General features: G+C 41.5%; 1 protein-coding gene across 2 annotated transcripts in view; it reads right to left on the bottom strand.

The window, feature by feature from the left end:
• Positions 1–127: 127 nt before the first annotated feature.
• The window catches only part of pcnx1 (pecanex 1), a 34733-nt gene continuing 15966 nt past the window's right edge, over positions 128–18894 (bottom strand). Inside the window, exons 9-36 of one of the 2 annotated variants that reach the window (XM_041953931.1) lie at positions 18105–18198; positions 17250–17307; positions 16371–16603; positions 15464–15617; positions 15156–15188; positions 13959–14130; positions 13225–13335; positions 12934–13025; positions 11727–11836; positions 11168–11273; positions 10911–11003; positions 10554–10704; positions 10185–10326; positions 8690–8867; positions 8318–8426; positions 7864–7993; positions 7703–7761; positions 7339–7554; positions 5628–5881; positions 5304–5534; positions 4985–5085; positions 4581–4731; positions 4248–4478; positions 3887–4161; positions 3552–3730; positions 2643–3073; positions 1708–1848; positions 128–1396 (exon numbers count right to left, since the gene is read on the bottom strand). In XM_041953931.1, coding sequence (XP_041809865.1) covers positions 1256–1396; positions 1708–1848; positions 2643–3073; positions 3552–3730; positions 3887–4161; positions 4248–4478; positions 4581–4731; positions 4985–5085; positions 5304–5534; positions 5628–5881; positions 7339–7554; positions 7703–7761; positions 7864–7993; positions 8318–8426; positions 8690–8867; positions 10185–10326; positions 10554–10704; positions 10911–11003; positions 11168–11273; positions 11727–11836; positions 12934–13025; positions 13225–13335; positions 13959–14130; positions 15156–15188; positions 15464–15617; positions 16371–16603; positions 17250–17307; positions 18105–18198 — 4376 coding nt within the window. In that variant the 3' untranslated portion in view covers positions 128–1255. The remainder of the gene's footprint in view (positions 1397–1707; positions 1849–2642; positions 3074–3551; positions 3731–3886; positions 4162–4247; positions 4479–4580; positions 4732–4984; positions 5086–5303; positions 5535–5627; positions 5882–7338; positions 7555–7702; positions 7762–7863; positions 7994–8317; positions 8427–8689; positions 8868–10184; positions 10327–10553; positions 10705–10910; positions 11004–11167; positions 11274–11726; positions 11837–12933; positions 13026–13224; positions 13336–13958; positions 14131–15155; positions 15189–15463; positions 15618–16370; positions 16604–17249; positions 17308–18104; positions 18199–18894) is intronic. The other variant, XM_041953933.1, reaches the window with a different exon arrangement.

The following is an 18894-nucleotide window of genomic DNA, read 5'->3' as shown; positions in this document are numbered from 1 at the left end:
TGATGACTGAGCTCACTGTGCACTGGTCCCGAAATTATGACGATTCAGTAAAATTATAAATAGACAATCAGAAGAGACGTATTAAAGATGTCAGCAATAAATCAAACTTTTATTTCTCCATATAGAAAAGAATTAAGTTAAATAGTGAAACAGTCCATCAAAAAATTCGGCATCTTGTTTTCAACCAATGGTCCTTAATACATTATCCTTTGTCCCAAAATGGAAAAAAAAAAAGTAACAAAGTGTAAATACCATGTTCACAGTAATAAATATTGAAAACAAAATCTTTTATACATTGACATTATATATATATTTGTGTAAATATATATATAGATATAGATATAATCATATACAGTAAAACGTTATTTTCAAGTTTATCAAACATAAAATAGTAAAATAAAAATGGCTGAAAACAGAATGACGATTGCATTTTTTCATTCCCAAGGCATCGGTAACCATGGCCATTCAGAGTCTGTAATAAATAAAACGTGATATTATCTAAAGAGTGTAGTGCATCACTGTAACTTAAAAAACAAAAATTATAGTGCAAGTTCTTGTTTTTCTTTGCGCAAAGTAATCTTGCAAATTTAAAGTAATCCAAACGGAATGACAACAATGAAACAGAGGAGTCTGTTGAGCACAGCACCGTCAGGTCTCCGACTTCACTCTGTTCTGCACCACAACTTTCTCTGTCGTCTTGGCAGCGAAAAAAAAAAAAAGCTTTCATGTGTATGAAACCATGGCAGATATTCAATACCAGGCTTAATTTGGCAAATTATTTAAAGACAATCAAAACACAAAAAAAAAATCTCCACACGCTCTTTTACACTCAGCCCTGTCAGAATTGCCAACATAATAGTCGATGAAATGCATAGAAATTATTTACCAGTAGCAAGAACTAACTTAACTTAAGGGTTGTTTACTGTCATGCAGCATTTCTGAGACGCAAAGCAAGGCAGATACTGTGGATGTGTATTGATGCAGTAAAGGATCTTGGATGAATGTATACTCTGCCTCTGCTTGCACTTTTCCCTGGCTTCCTTTCCCCCTCAGCGATAAGGAACAGGGGAGGGGGGAGAGCTCCCATTTCCTGTTTGTTTGCAGGCTCCTGCGTCCTGCTGAAAGCCAGGGAGGTCTGGCTTCATCTTCACACAAAAGTGTGTGTGTGTGTGTGTGTGTGTGTGTGTGTGTGTGTGTGTGTGTGTATGTGTGTGCGTGCAAGCGTGCGTGCGATGTGTGTGTATGCTTGCTTGTCTCAAACCTCTGCACCCAACTCAATGACCCCAGTCTCAATAATGGGCACTAGCTTATCTTCCACCTGTACCAGCAGGATGGTCTTGTCGATATGGGAGCGATTGGCTGGGTCACGGCTACAAGGCACCCACCGGTGAATCACCTGCAGAGGACAACAGAGGAGGCAGCGTTGTGAAAGGAAGCATCCAATCATATTTATGAAGCGTTTATTACGGAGCAGGTAGGTCACAGAGGGTGTTAACAGCATAAAAATAGGTCACGAGAACAAACAAGATAATCGTAACAAAATCACATTTATAGCATATATAAGAGGTCAGAGAGCGGCACTGTGTGTGTCTCTGTGTGTGTGTGTGAGCTGACAGCAACATTTATATTTATTTGTCCATAAGTCCAAAATAAGCAATTGTAAATATGTTCACACTGATGTGTGAGCAGCTGTTGATATTGACTTACATGTCCTTCCATGCCCTCTAAGGGGCTCCAGTCCCTCCAGCAGGTCCGTCCTGCCCTCAGTCTCATCGTCTCATCAGGCCACTGCAGCTCCTTCCGCTTCGACAAGTTGATGTTCTCCAGGACATGACAGACATCAACAATCTGAGCAACATCACAGATGCATGAGAATAAAACCACCAAAACCACATCACAGCAGGACTGAGGGTAGTTACTCAAAGAGATGACTGACCTGCACATATTTGTATGATAAAGCAATAATAAGATCAAGTGCACAGGTGTCTTATAAGTATTTTTTAACCTCCGTTTTGCTTTTATTTGACATCTTAGGGACATAACAGGCAAGAGAAATTGAGATAGAGAGAGTGAGAGAGATGACTCGCACTCAAGTCAGACTACAGCCGAGGATCATGAGGATGAAAATGAAATCTTGACCTCATGGTGGCGCTAGATAAAAAGCTGGGATCACCAAAGTCAGTAGGATACATCGTCAATGCACCGTCGATGTCTGCACCAGTGTGTTTCAATCCACTGAGTAGATGATTAGATATTTCACAGGTAAGTGAAAACTGAAGTTTCTAAAACTGTAACAGAGTTCTTTTGTATTTATATATTTTGTCTTTTGTATTTTTCCACTAGTTCACTTTGTTCTGTTCGTCTGTTGACTTACTGTATTTTAATAATTGAAGTCATATCATTTTCAAGAGTTTATACATTGCCGTAAAATATATATACTGTGAAGGCTGTAAATGTATGTAAAAAACATTTTTTGAGGTAACAGTGCTGCTGGTGCTGAACTTGTTTTCATTCAATGAGGTACAGATTCATGTATGTGATTCAGATTAATGTGTGACACTAAAACTGTTAACTTTCACTTTCTAACTGTGTTTTCTGGACATGATTTCATTCCATCTTATTTTTGCATAATATTAACAAACCTGCACTCTGTAGGAGATGTCATCTCTGCGCACGGTGGAGACGGTGGGGTTGTGTTGTTGCGGGTGGTGATGATGGTGATGATGCTGGCTGAGGGGATCGGTCACTGTGCTGCACAGGCCGTCGTTGCCCAGGAGGCCCACCAATGTGTGGCGTTTGCAGGGAGGGATGCTGTGGCTGGAGAGGGAGGCGGAGGGGCCGGCGGGGTCAGATGTGGAGCCCAGCCGGAGCTGCAGGGAGGTGGGGAGCGTGCGCAGAGACAGCTGGCTGGTGGAGGAACGTCGGCAGGGCTCCAGGCCTGTGGTGGAGGTGCGCAGGGAGGAGTGGCGGCTGCTGCTGTAGCGGTAAGAGGATGACTGGCTGGCAACAGACGCTCGGGCAGGAGAGTGGCGTACCAAACCCGACTGAACAGACTGGGAACTCTGACTGGTGCCTGGACACAGGGAGAGGGCAGACATAGAGCACATGAAATTACAGGAATACACCAGTGATTTAGCTTTTGCCAAAAAAAAGGGCAACATTGATAGAGCAGAGGCCTGAATTTCAGTCCCTTGTATGAGTCAAGCTCCAAAAATGCTGGACCCTATATGTCCCATCATGCAACTCAGTGGCTTGTGCCTATGAAATACCCTCATCTTTTAAACTACACATCCTAAATTCATTAAACTGAGTAGTACTAATCTTGATGAGTAAATCAACTTGTATGTGTAAATTCAGACACTTGCCTCTTAGAGTCCCTGAGGTTTCCTAGATGCAAATTTACTTGGCACAACTCAAAACAAGTATATCTAAGTTCATTTTTAAGGTTGGCTGCGGTGAAATTTAAGCATATATTTAGTTTAACAGAACTCAAAAAGGTTTTTGTCATGGTATTCATAGTATTATTGGTTGTCAGGCTCAGCAGTTCTCACCCAGAGTGTGTGGCTGGTACGAGTGCGAGGGGGCAGGGCCAGGGGTCCCACCCTGCGACACCGAGCTCTGCTGAGAGTCGCCTCCCGTCCCATTCCCACTGCCACAGGATAGCCCCCCTGCATCCGAGTCCTCGATATTCCCTCCACTGTTACAGCCAGCACCACAGCCTTTCCGTAACCTACAGAAGAAAATTTGAACATGATCTATTATTGAAGATAAAAAAGGAAACATCAGCAGGTCACAGGGAGGCAGTATGAAAACATTACTTTACTACATTTACCACTTAAGTTTGTGTTTGTGCGAGCACCACACTGAACAACAGAGAGCAACAAACCTGTGCCAGGTGCTGACAACAAAGTTTCTGATATTCCCGATGCTGATAGGGCCTCCCAGGATGTGTCCGAGCTGGGGGTGCGAGTTGCAGTACGAGGTGGTCAGCGGAGACACATAGATGGGATATCCGATGGGCTGGTCACAAGAAGAATTGATCATGTTTCGGAGAGCCTGCTTGGCGTTCTGAATACTCCCACGCTCTGGGTTTCTGTTTCTCAGGAACACCAACTCCTGCTGCTGCCCAGCCCAAAGGCCTCGGACGCATTCTTTATTCACCTGCAGCACAGAGGTCAAGTATCGCATCTGAGAAATAGAGACAATCAAAGAAGCATAGATGAATATTCATCTGTTGCAGTTCTTACCTTGATGACACGGAAGCTGAGGTATCGTCGATTGAGCATAATGATTTTGTACTCATTGGTTCCTTCGTCAAGGACATGGCGCAGGGCGAGGAGCGATGGGGCGTTGGACAGCACAGCGCTCCTCCAGGCCGGGTCGCCCTCGTGAGCGATGACCAGGTTCTGCTGGTGGGTGGAGATGGCTTCGAAAAGAACCGCAGGCTCATCGTACTCATCTGGGGACGTGAAGTGGTCCTAAAAGAGCAAGTGCAACATTTTGATACAGATCAAATCTGACAGTGAGAATGAGGCTAAAGGAAGTTTTTGGCATCAATCATAAGCTCTGCGGCGTCACACCTGGTGTAATTTGAGAGACATTCGGATTCCAGGCACCACCACTTTCCTGAGCAGTTCCATGTCTGCGAAGATCCACTCGTCTCGCACTGAGGAGATGCGGAAATCTCCCTTAAATAATGCATGAAGTCCATAAAGGAAAGACTCCAGATTGCTGTGATGGAAAGAAGAGGTCGCAGGAGGACATATAATTTAGTCATTATTCATAAGGTTTTAAAAAAACATTTATTCAGAGCACAGACAGAAGGGAAAGACGGAAAGAAAACGTGTATGTGTCTGCATGCGTGTATATGTGGCTTAGCACAGATAACCATGCATCTTCTTGTTGGCCTACATAAGTGAACTCTCACTCAGCCCTTAAAGCATTATAAAAGGTTAACTTATTATGATGAAGATTACTAAATAACCTGGACATATGATGGGCAGCTGTCCCTAGAGCTCTTCTTCCCAGCACGCACAGGCCGAAGCAGAGCAGCACCAGAGCTGAGTCTTTCTCACTGTCCAGAGGCTACAAACAAAGAAGAGACAAGGAGGATTCATGACATTCAAATACCATTTGGTGCTGATGTTTAACAGAAAACGCTATTAAGAACGTGTATTTATTTTCTTTACTCATTTATTTCTTCACTTGACTTTTGAGTGTTATCTGTTTTAATGGCAGCTAAACTAATGGACTAATCCACAGTATTCCCGTTGCCACTCAGGGAACAATAATCCACTAATTACCTTGGCCCTTCGAGAGTTGCAATACTGGATCCAGCCCAGGTAGACTCCACAGAAACTGTCCCTGGAGATGCCTGCGAGTCGATGGTCATAGTCCTCATCTATGTTAGGATTGAAGGTGGGATCCAGGTCGACGTAGTTCCTTTCTCCACATCCCCGCAGGCCATCTTTCATGGTCTCATTAGCCAGCCACTCTTCCAGTTTGGGTGAAGCGATCACATAGTAGATGATACCCTGGGACCAGGAGAGGGATGATACACTTAGATCACATACAAATAAGATGTGGTCCATTTTAAAAGTGACAAAGTTACAACGGTACCCACTAACCTTGACATAATAGGTTGTCAAAATGCGTCGTAGATCGAACACCTGCAGCATGGAGGCGGCGCTGTTATCGGTGATGCTGTAGCCCTCCAGCACGTATTTGGTGACCAGCACCTCCCAGGCCAGCCAGCGCTGTCCAAAGGCAGCATTAAAGGACAGGATGTGAGGAAGGTGGCCCGGCTCGCAGCAACAGCACCCCTCGTCTTCCTCCACCCCCTCGGTGATGGCCTCCACTTCCCTCTGCTGGCAGTAGGTTCCTGTGGGAAATATCGACAGATTCATAAAGACAGAATATTATACACAACAAAGGTCAGATCAAAACTTATGTGGAGAATCCAGGTTATTTCTGTAAACTGTCCAGCAACTATAACAACTGGCTGACTGACAGAAAATTCCACAGAGTAATTTTTCCACTGAGCCGTCTGAATGATAAACATATAAACTGGTTTAATAAAGATGCTGACACAGAAAAAGACAAGCGGATTATATTTTCAACAGTGTCAGTTGAGAAGTTTGTGACAGGCTGGGGATGAATGTCATGCTCTGAAGATTGGCTCCCATCCTGCACAAAGTTAACAGCGGGTCACATGCACCTGCATCAGCAGGTTTGTTGTGGCTGAGGTCATGCTGATAAAGCACACACAGGTGTTTTTAACAGGAAGATAAAGCACGACTGGGTTAATATGCTGGAATGAGGGACATCTGGTTAGTGATCCTCATTCTTCCAAAACGAATGACGAAGCTGTTCTGTTCAAGTTCAACCGGCTAGGTAAAAAGGTACTGGAAGTTTATTAAGTGTGTACAAATATGATTTGGAGACTGAAGCTGAAGAGTATTGAGTTGATTTTGAAGTACTTTAAAGTTAAAAAAAAAAAAAAAACATACCTCAGAAGCCTTTTACACCTGCTGTCCAAACAGAATCTGTTACGTTCAGTAACGGTTTACTAAATGTAGTTTACATATTGCATCACTAAATTAAAACTGATTGCACCACACAAACCAGCTGTTATGTATGGATTAGTAGTTACTAAATATTTACACCCAGTAACTGCTAGGTGTGACTGTTAACGTTAGCTTGCTAATGTATGACCCATTTAGAGTTACAAACAAACTCTAAATGGGATATGGTTGACACGTCTAACCTGACAACATGATAGTACATGACAAAATGCTTTTTAATAGCAACATGAAATGGCAACATGAAATTAACAGTTCACTTTAGTATGTCATTTAGCCTTAACTGTTATTTCAGATCAGCTTGTGATGCCACAGTGACTTATTGCGTATTGCTACGATTTTATACATGACTCAAGTCCTTACTAATTTACTAAATTGGGTTGCACCATTAAAACCTAATGAGTGCCTAGTAGTTCGAAACAAGTTAGTTGTTACTAAGAATGTAGGAAGAACACAAACGTAGTCACAGATTTGCAAATAGGTGGTTCAAATCAGTCCTGATAATTATTTTAATTACTTGCAAATATCTAGTGAGACTGATTGCACTGGCTAAAGTACAGAATAATAGGAGGTAACTGGGGGCACGATAGGACACTTCTCTCACCTTGACACTTGTTCCAATTCTTAAATATTTTACCTACTTATCTGACTACCTCACATTTATTCATTCATTACACAGGCAGCTCAGCCAAACTCTGGAGTCCTGGTAAATTTGTTACCAGGTTCTTCTATCTGTGCCACACACAGACCGTCTCACCTCTGAACTCCAGCCCTCGGAGCTGAAAGGTGACCAGGCCGTTGCCGATTTCAATGAGATGCACCAGGGCGTTTAAGTAGTCGGAGGCCAGGATAAAGCAATCCCCGGTGCTGAAGTTACCCCATCGGCCCAGGAGCAGGTCTCCACACAGGCTGTGCTGCAGGGAACGGGTCAGGTGCTCGTAGAAGATGGAGTTCAAATTGTTGTCATCAGAGCCTGGAGAGGGAAAGAATGATGAAAAAAGGAGAGAGGAAGAAAGGCAAAAAAATAGTAATTTCAACTTAAAGTGTAACAGTGCGGAAAACAGTATCTGATGCTTTGTGCTGCTAAAATAAGCTTAACAACAGGACAATGATGCCCTCACCTGGATTTCTGTCCAGCTGAGAGGCCAGCCGAGTGTTAGAGTGATCAACTCTCTTGGTGCTGTAAACAGAGGAGATTGAAAAACCAAAACTTTGGAAGCATATTCGCAGAAAAAGTATTAGAACTGAACATGGAATAATATTTTAAAACGTTTTTCTCTACTTGTAGTCTCTCTCCCAGAACTTGACAGGACGGACGTAGGAGGTGATGAAGATGGCACTGCCCAGGAAGGGGTTGAGGGGAGTGGAGAAGATTGCTGACACTACAGCCTGGACAAACAGCATGGCAGAGTCTGTGCGGGCTCACGTCAAGGAGCACTAAAAAAAATATGTCAGCGTTGCTATATGGAGCATCTGCTATCCATATGTTAAAGGTGAGCTTGAATAAACAGTTGAGTCACAACAGGATTTCTAATGTTTTGTCAACCTTCATTTCCATACATGAAGAGGGACAAAAACACAACATTGAAAACATATCTGGAACAGCATCAACCAAAACATTATCAGCCTCACAAAGGCAGGATTTACAGCAGTGCCACAGTGGTACAGCAAGAAACCGATGAGTCAGTGTACAGTAGTATATGTGTTGGTAAAAAAAAACAGCAGTGAAAGGATACGAGGCACAGCAAAGGGCTGAGCAAAGGCGTGGAAGGCTGAGCCCCATGTGATCTGCCAGGGGGCGATGTAGGTGTAGACAAAGTGCAGCTTGTAGAACAGCTCCCACATCTGTAACAAAAAATACACAAATAAATAAATCAGGAGGAGAACGCAGTGAACTTCAGTACAAATAATTGCTTTGATACGAGGGGCTGCATATAAAGACTTTAACTACAAAAACATTTGATTGCATAATAAGAAGACTCATACTTTGGCCTGACTAGCGCAAACAAATGTGGGCAGTATGAATTATTTGTATTACGTTACAATATTTCAGATGACAATGTCTCTTATACAGAATCAGTACAGAACTCATCATATATTCCTCTCACCTTGCTGAAGACGATGGACATGAGGAAGAGGTCGAGCAGCAGCGTCTCGGACAGATGGCGGTAGTCGAAGGTGAAGAAGAGGACGGTGAAGAGGATTGTCACATACTGGTAGGTAGGACTGCTGTAGGAGGAACGGAGCAGCTTCAGGCCTGCCACGGTGATCATCAGAGCGCCGACCCTGGAGGACGATTTTGAACAACGTCAGTGTGTGGGTGTTGCGTGTGTCATGATGAAACCATTAGACCTTACAAATATATTAGAAGCTTTTCTGAACTATTTATAAAATAGTTGTAAGCTACCTGTCAATTAAAGCAATGGTTTAAGCCTTCCTCCTTAAGAGACCCATTTTCTATCATTGAGTAAACCCCTGACCCCTGACTGAGTGACATATTTTAGAGATATTTCACAAGATATTCGATGCATAACAATAACAGTACAGAACAACTGACAAACTGTGCAATTAACCCAAACATTGAATGAAATGACTGCCGGAAGTTTGTGTAAAACGAGTGACTTGGATTAATTCTGAGCAGATAATTCCATGTGAATATTGCATCATAGATGAGTTTTCCTGACAGTTTTAGGAACTTTTTAGACGATTCTCTGCCTGTATTATGTTTTGTTTTGTTTTGTTTTCCAATTATACATACTTAATAGGCTTCTATTGTGACAAATTCAGTGTTATCTTCTTGTTGCTTGGCTGTTGCTCTATTAAGCTCTTTGGTTGTTTTAAGGGGGTACTTTTATCATGCAGGATGAGGCTACTGAGAGATTTTGTGTTCAGTTTATCAGTTAAATAATAATCTTAACTTTAAAAACAACATTTTATTTTTGTTTTCTTCACCGAACTTAGTGAAATTCTGAGATACATGCCTGCTGTACATTTTTAGAAAAGGTTGATGCCACATATTCACCATTAACTGTGCTGCTTATTAGCATGCAAATAAGTTATTAGTCATGATAAAGCAGTCATTAATGCTATATTCTGGAGTTCAGGGATAGGTTATTAAGATTGTAAGTTACATACAACAACTTCCTCACTTTCTATCAATAAGCAGTAATGAGGAGGGTATTGAGGGAAAACTCTTAATTAATGGCATATTAATTGTAGCATGTGGTCATGCAGACAAAGACATTAAGCGGTGCTTATAACGACATAAAGAGCCAATATGCTACTAATATGCTACTAATATGCATGCTGATAAGTAACTAGCTAATGGTGAATATGTGTACCTTTATATAAAGTGTTGTCAAAAGGTTTTCTTACACACCTTAACACCAAGAAGGTCTTACGACCCTCTGTGAAACGTTGGAGACTAGTGGGGTCAGGACCCCCAGTATTTTGGGAAATATTCATATATTTGCTTTCTTGATGAGAGTTAGATGAGAAGAATTATATGAATCTCATATCTGCACAGTAAATATAAAGCCAGAGCCAACAGCTGGCTTGCTTAGCTTAGATAAAAATATGTTTGAAAATAGTAACAATTCTCACTCAGTGTCGAGTCTCTTTGGACTGGCGAGCTCTCTGGCGCTGCCACTCAGCTCATTAAGGATGACGAGCGGGTAGAGAACATTCTTTTCCACAAACAGCAGCCACACATGAAGCTTTTCAAACCACATCACATGAGCCGCATCTGATGAGAGAGACAGGTGACGTTAACATATTGTGAGATACGCCATAGCTGATACTGACAACTGACATTAAACATCAAAGTAATTGAACACCTAGTGTCTCCCTTCTCCACTGCACAGAAAGTTAGATGTTCATCATCATCATGGCTTAATAAAATTTCAGATTTGGAAACACTATAGTGATACTGAGGGGTATTGCTGGTCACTACTTGTGATTTAGTGTACTTACCCCTGACTTCAAACTGATAGTACTCCTTCGTTTTGAGCAGAGGGTGAGAGAAGCAGTACCAGGGCAGCTGCTTGCGGACTTGAGGCAGCAGGTAGTGGGTGAGCAAGCCCACCGTCCCCAGCAGTGCATACAAGACATAACTGAGGAAAGGCTGAGGGAACACAGAGTGAATGGAAATGAACCCTTATGTACAGTATTTATGTAACCATATGTAATTTTTGTTTGCTAAAGCAGCAGACATCACCTTTGATCATTTGTTACTGTGTGAGTGTCAGATCAATAAAAAATAACTGAAAGTTTCTTTGAAAACAAGAGGCCGAGATCATTCTTTGAATGATAAGAAAATGTTTACTGTACCTGCAGTGCAATGAACACTGTGCTGACATGGATGGCGAAGTAAAGGACAGCAATGACCACACAGACAATCAGGTCAGACTGCAGACGCTCATTCTGTGCATTCAATAAAACACACAGGGCGTCAGATTAGAAAAAAGGGAAAACTAACCCCCCTTTACTGTAGCAGCTTTAAGAAATGTAACTGTACACCGGATCCCACTTCCAGTATACTTGCTCAGTCATGGCTTTAATTAGATAAATGATGGAGGTCAACTCACCACCGAGGCTCTGAGCTTGTCAGGTAAAGGGTCTTGCACTTCTGAGAGAGGATCCTCTGGGTTCTTGTCTTTTAAATTGGGCAAAATCTTTGACTGTATCAGCGAACTATAAAGCAAGAAACAAAAATATTAGCTGGCTCAAACAGCATGAATCTCCTGGGGGTGATTTATCTCAGAGGGAATGCGTAATCACTCACTGGCAACACTGCAACCATTGTGTGAAGCAGCTTCAAACTATTTGAACTTTGCATTTTTGAAATGCTTAGAAAATCCCTGTCTGAAGGAATCCACAGCTTTATGTGTAAGTAGAAAAGTCACGATTACTCTTTCCAGTGGACGTGGGTCAAGCAGGTAATGGAAAATAGTTTTGATGATCTATTTTTGCCTGCTTCTGTGCCAAACAGGTGAGTTCACCACATGAGTATCAGTGGCAGAATTTTTAACACAGACTGAGGCAAATATCCGAATGTCATTATTCATTTCTCTGGGAAGTCTCCGCAATTTAGATACTGCAAATACTATTTAGGACTATCAAGGTCGTGCACAGCCGTGAACTTACATGAGCACAGAAGGGTCGCTGCTTTGACGGCTCAGGTGGTAAGACACTGCCACCAAGAGGCCACAGAAGACAGAAAATAACACAGGTATGTGATGAGGCTCCCAGGTCTCCTGAGAAACACAGAATGAGAAGCTTTTAAGAAAGAGAATGTTTAAATTTTCTATTTTGCCAATAACTACAATGATTGTAGGACTTAATCATGCCAAAAAGATTTCATAAATATTGTAGAAATGTGTGGCCGGACATATGATTTAGGATATCTTAAGTTTTTTTTTGTGTATAATCACTTCTGGAAAACATATATACAACCACTCCAGGCTTAAACAGCTCAAAAACTGCTGGACTGATTGACATGAAATGTTGCATTCATGGTCCCAGACAATGTATCCTTATGACCTTGGTGATCCCCTGAGTTTTCTCTAGAACCACCATGATGCTGATATTTTCTGGTGTAGAGTGGTCCCCCTCAGAATGACTTGCAAGAACTTCTATGTTTCCTTACATTTTTCATCTAGTACCACTAACAGGTACACTTTTTTTATTTGTACAAACATTTTAATTTCTGACCAAACTAATGATATTCCCATCAGCCTCAGCACTTATGGTTGGTGCTAACTGGCTAATGTTAGCATGCTAACACCCCAAACTATGGTGGAGAACATGGTAAATATTGTATCTGCTAAAAATCAGCATGGTAGACTCTTAGTTGTGTTCATTTTCTTTGGAAAACAGCGGTTTCAGCTTGAATAGCTGAGCTTTTGTTTACATCCACAGAACAGAGGTTTACTGTACTGTAAAACAAATACAGCCTGGTTAGCAGAGACTGCTTAAGTTTAAGATGATATTCTTGTTTATCATCTTCAAAACATCAAAACATAAACTGTTGGTATCACTCAAAAGAACAGCAAACAAAGTGAGTTAAAAGAAAAAAACAAATCTTGCTCTCTGCCAAGAATATTTCTTGGCAATAACTTGCTCTGACATCATTAAAGCAGCAATACTGAGAGAATTCTGCTGGGTCTTCAAACACCTTAATTTTACACATTGCCATAATGTAGAGGTCTTCTAATTTTATAACCTGGAAGTGAAGTGGTGGTTGTAAAAGGCATAATTTCAAAGTGCATTTCTACCATAAGATTATCATTTAATTACAGTTGAATGATATATTTCGTTAATGATACTGCATCTTAGTTTGCTTTGCACTCACCTTCAGAGCTCCGTAGCAGAAGCCATAAAGCAGAGCGACGGTGACGATGCTGCGCAGGATGCTGTACAGTGCTGACAGAAGGCTTGTAGAGGCTGCAGAGAGCACAGAGAGGATGTCAGCAATGAGGGCACTCAACCTGACAGGCACTAGGCCAGGCAGAATGCAAATCAGCACTCTTATGACGCCTGCCATATCATGATATATAAGGCAAGTGTATGGAGAGTCACTGTCTCATTCTGTAAAGGTCAAAGTCACTCCTGCAGAGAAGTTGCACATCTATAAGTCACTCACCATTGCCCCCGAACACATGGATGTCCAGCTGCTCAAAGAGGTACATGACGAACGTGTTGACTTGTGGCAGCAGCCCCACAAAGAAGATGATGGGAAAACACAGAGTGAAGACTGCAGCGAGACACACACATGTCAGTAATGTCAGTGTGACACAAGAAAACACTGATTTTCTTTTTATTCATATACATCAGGGTTCAGATCCATGCTGATAACAATGACTTGGTGTTCATAGTTGTGCATTTTTGACTGTAAGCTACAAATATTATTGGTACATATTGGTGCACAGTTGCATGTCTCCAGGGCAACTGCAGCAATTAATGTTGATTGCGGTTTGAAAGGCGGTTTTAATACTCTTCAGATAAATGACCATTGCTGAGAAGAGAGATTTTGGCTCATATACATATTGCAATTTGCAACCATTTTGGTGAATGCACTTCTAATCTTCCACAGCTCAAATTGTCTTTGTGTTGGGAAAACAATGTGAAGGAGTGGATGTATCATTTTTGTGTTTTCTGTAGTCAAACTGTCAAAAATGTAGATACCTCACTGCCTTCCTTTAAATTTGTTTTTTAAATTCTTTTTTTACCCTGCCTTCGTATTGTCTTTATCATTTTTGCTATTTTATTGTATTGGTCTGCTTTTCCCTGTATCACACTTTGTAAAATGCCATGCAAACAAAGGGAGTTGTTATGAATATCATTATTGCACATAAATGCACAGAGGTGTACACTCACCAATGACAAGGTCCCTGGCAGAGGCGAGGACCAGGGAGCTGGTGAGTGCGACTCCGTACAGCGTGAAGCGGGATGAAGTGGTCCTCAGACTGCCGTAGTGGAGCAACCAAATGAGGCCACAGCACAGGCAGAAGTAGACAGGCCGGCTGTATGCTATGATACGATTATGGCCCTGCAGGGACAAGGGTATGATAATAACAAATGGTTCGTTATAAAAGCTGGGCTTCCCAATGTGGTTCAGTACAACTCAGTATTCAGCACATTTAAATAAGAAGAAAGGGAGCAATAACAAACTGCTATTTTACTTTTCAGACTACAAGTGGCTCTCCTCTTATTTCTGGAGCATGATACTGCCAAAATTAGGAGTCACTTCGCACCATGCCCTACAATACTAAAAATGTGTGCCCTCGTGATCCACTGTGCATTTCAACAAATAACATTAACTGCACAACTAAATAATATGATCATTCTATTAAGAATTATCCCTAAAGAAAGTTTTCATTCAGTGGTATCAGTGTCATATGAGCCCCGGGACAGTGACACAGGTATAAACAGAAATAGCATCAAGTGTAAGGTTTCACAAGAGAGAGAGAGAGAAGCGTGCAGGTCTCAGCCCAAGAGGCAATGAGCTGCCCTGCTTCTCACCAAAGGGTGTACTGACGAGTTTACACACCAACAATCAGATTAAGTAGACCAGGCTTGCTCAAAATGTGTAAAGACTGTTGTGAAAAGGGAAGGAAAGAAGTCCTTGAGGTGAGATTAGGTGAAGGAAAAGGGGACGGCGCGAGAGGAGGAGGGAGAAAGAGAGGGGGAGAGAAAGGGAGATGCAGACAAAGAGTGAGAGAGTGTGCTGTGGTCCAAACTCTGGCCAGCTATTTAAAGCTTGTGCCTGCAGCTGAGTAGGAGCTGCATTAATAAAAGACGCCGTTTCAGAGCAGGCTACTGATGCAAGGGAAGGAGGGACGCACAAGACTCGCGGGGGAAAAGCAACATCGCTGTCAAGAACCAAAACAGAAACAAACAAAAAAAAAAACACTGAGTAATAACTATGGGTCACATTATAGATGACAGAAAATTTATTCTTTTCTATTGATTTTTTTAAAGAAAGAAGACTAAATATATAAGCATAAACTTTAGGCTGAAAACTCCCCAAAATAAGAAAGTGTGAAAAATGATTTATGAGTGATAATTACTTACATGTCGAGGGGAAGAGGAGTCTGGTTGAACACTCTGTAACAATAAAGAAAGACACCAGTGAATTCACTAATAATGTTGATTATTATACACTTAATGTCTTGACATACTTCTAGTAAACATGTACTCCTACTTTAATACAAACATTTCAGAGTATTTAATGGATTAAATATTTTTTGAGCATTAAGAATTCCCTTTAAGTCACATCAAACACCAGTTAAAAATGTAACTGCTTATTTGACACAACAGTTCTCCCTTTCTCTTTTTAGTTTCAAATCTAACAACGCTGTGCTGCTAAGTCAAGTATTCACCTTTAATAAGGAATACTGGCAACTTGCAATGACAAGGCAGAACTGAAAGACCCAGATGTCAGTGAAGAAGCCGTGGACCAGCAGCACTGAACCCAGGAAGGCCACCAGGACAGCCAGCACAACGGCCAGCACGTTCTCTAAAACCTCACGGTTCCTGTAACACAAAGCAGGAAAGTCAGCCTACGAGGATATTACAAAAAAAATATATATATACATAAGAGGTCTATTGAACAGAAATTAATTCAATAACATAGACACCATGTGGTTATGATAATGTTGAGTGAGATGATGAATGATTTCTGTTGATTCATGTCAGGTTTTAAAAACTTAGACAGAGGCGGATATAACAGCTTATATTACACATCCATTATCTCTACGGAACAGCCCAAAGAGAAATGTGACATTTCAGGATCCTGTACGTATTTGTGAGTTAAAAGTATGGGTGGTTAATCTGTTAGTAAATTGGCTGCTCTATGATGCTGTCTCAGACTTCTGTTTCTTTTGCTTTTCATCAGTTGGAAACTGTGCCGCAGCCATCTTGGACTGTCCTTAATTTCAGTGGGTCTGACCTGATTAAATAAATGGTTATGTTGTGCTGGTAAGAATTTATATCTGTAGAATCTGTAAATGCACCTGTGTTATTAGTCTAAACAATAACATGAGGTTCAAGCTGAAAAATGTGAAATCTGAGACCAAAGTAGAGATGTACGTTACTTTTGTAATTGCAAGTAGCATGCATGGGAGTTTGTGTGTTAGTAATGGTATCTCAGTTTTTGTCACAAATTGCATTAGTTGTTACATTAGTCTGCATTACATGAATCAGCCTCCCGGTGTCACTCAAGGGGGGCACCTTAGCATAAAGCTGCATTGGACTTAGTAAAACCTGAAGATAGCTGGGTGGTCTTACCTGTCAAATAGTGCCAGCAGGGTAAGCCGGTCAAAGTGCAGGCCGACCCAGAGGAAGGGCAGAAGCCACAAGCGATAGTACTGCCTGGCTTTGCCAGTGGCCGCGGTGGCTGCAGGGTCCTCTTGTCCCAGTGGTGCATCCTGGAGCTCCGGGCTCAGATCTCCGTCCTGCTGCTCCAGCAGCTCTGGGTCCATCGTCAGCAAACGGTTCAGACGGATCTGAGGGAGGGAGATCTGTCTCACGGTCATTTAAACAAGAACAGTAAACAGATGTATTAAAAGATAGCGATACAAGAACAGTTAAGACTGGATACAAAGAGAATGCATTGGAATGAAATGTTTTCTGTAAATTCCACAGAGAGTGTTTTGGCTGTTAAACAGGATAAAGACTGTACCACCACCACCCCACCTACTCCCAGCCATCTGGATTCTGGTTGCAAAACTGGTTTAAAAGCAAGAAACAGATGATCAAATATTCACCTTTCTTGCTCATATAGAACATATCATATAAGTATGTAGGTGTCAGTTTGTAAAGGGTTTTAAAATCCCCCTCCAATAAAAGCAATTGCAAAATCTGTTCTGGAGCCGACTGGTAATCAGTGTAGTGATTTTAAAAATGGCTTTTGGTTGGAGGTAACAAGAAAGTGCAAGAAAAAGGAGAGGGGAAAACCACCCGAGACGTGTTCAATCTTGACTGGCATGAATAATATGCAGGAACATGCAAAACAGACAAGCATAAGAGAAAAGTCATTATTTGTTTTTGTCTTTGTATGTCCAGTGTTTCAGTCTGTCAGTCTTCTGTGTCTCACTGCACGTCTAGCTCTCTTCCACACACAGACACACAGACACACACACACACACACACAGGTTGGGTACTCACCAGGTCATGAGGGTAGAAGCGAACTGAGGTAGAACTGGAGAGGTGGGAGTCGGTGTCCCTGCAGGGCATTAGACAAAATGAGCACACTGATGAGACAAAAGCACCTGCCGCACTTACTGTATTAAATCATGATTCATTTCCTGGTGACCTCAAACTAAATAGCCAAAAAGCTATTTGCTATGCTTCTGTACTGTATGCATGTTTATGTTTTTTTTTAATAAAAATAAGCTTAAGCCTGTGGAGAATGGACTGCACAAATAATGGCAAAACATGCAACAACAATCTCGAGAACACGTTCAGATAGACTACTGGACAAAATATGAAGAAGAAGAAATAGGCTTTTGGTGTGCATTTAGATAAACCCAAGTAAGGTTTAGTCGGTTCATTTATAGAGCACATTTAAAAACAGCCAATGTTTCATATTTGATTTCAAGGATATGTTTTTGTGAAAGAGTTAACTGTCTTAGCTTTAGCCTAACAAAAGAGTCAAGCATAAAAGCTCAGTAAATGTTACCATGATGTCTGGCTAAGTAGCAAGCAGCATATGCAACCCCTTGCAATACTACCATATGTATTATATCTATAACCTGACATGCTTTACATGCCGCTGCCACGATGACGTATAGCTGATCAGATATTAATGTTACCTATCTAGCAAGTGGACGCTATCTCAACACAAAATTACTTCTATTGATGGAATTATCTGTTCCCAGTCAAGACTTATACAGACGTTAAAAATCAGAGACAGCTGTGTTAAGAGAAAACACAACAAGCTCATTACAGCAGCCAGAGGGTGTATTTTATCATCTGAAATCCCTCTAAACAAATTAGACGAATTATCAGTTTGACACTAACCATACATTATTGGAGGCTCGTCTGGTCGCAGGTTCAAAATTGACCAGGGACATATCACACCCGCCAACCTCATACAAGGAGGGTGTGAGCTTTCCTGGAAAAGGAAAGAGAGAGAAGAGCAAAGTCAATCCACAGAAATAATGAGCAAAGAGTGATTTTGTCTGTGGGAATAAGTTAATCAAACTACAGGTTTATATGCAGGGAATTTGATAGCTTTGGTAATACTGCTGTCTTCATCTGAGCTAATGGGATCATTGAGTGGATGTGCCTCCTCCCAAAGAGGCTATAAGCAAGTCAGTCATTTCCTGCTCGTCTTGAACAGCAATAAGATTGCTCCCATTGTATTTCTGTTACTTCAGTGGAACTTTATTGCAATTAGTCCTGTGATGAAAGCACAAAAACGGGACTTAAATGTAGCAGCCATGAAGCTCAACAGCTATAGTAACTCAACAAAAACGTACACAAATCCTGCATACAGTGCCTCACAGATTATGAGAATAATTCAAGTTACATAACAACCTCTACTGACCTTATCAGGGACTGATAAGGGTACTACACCTTTGTCTGACTGAACAGAACATCCTTTTTGAGTTGTCTTACAATGCTACTTTTTTCTGTCCAAAGTAATGTGCTAATGGGTGTTCCGAGAAACATCTGAAGTAGGTTTCTAAAATTCCTAATATACTGCATGATCCTGGCAGTCCAGGGGGAATGTAAAAAAGTTGTGATGGTAACACCGCCCCCACTCAGCTAATGAAACCGTGAATGCAATCCAAACTCTTTATGTTGT

This window comes from Chelmon rostratus, chromosome 15, assembly GCF_017976325.1.
Source record: "Chelmon rostratus isolate fCheRos1 chromosome 15, fCheRos1.pri, whole genome shotgun sequence".
Classification (NCBI taxonomy): Eukaryota; Metazoa; Chordata; class Actinopteri; order Chaetodontiformes; family Chaetodontidae; genus Chelmon; species Chelmon rostratus.
This window is presented reverse-complemented; position numbering and strand designations above follow the sequence as displayed.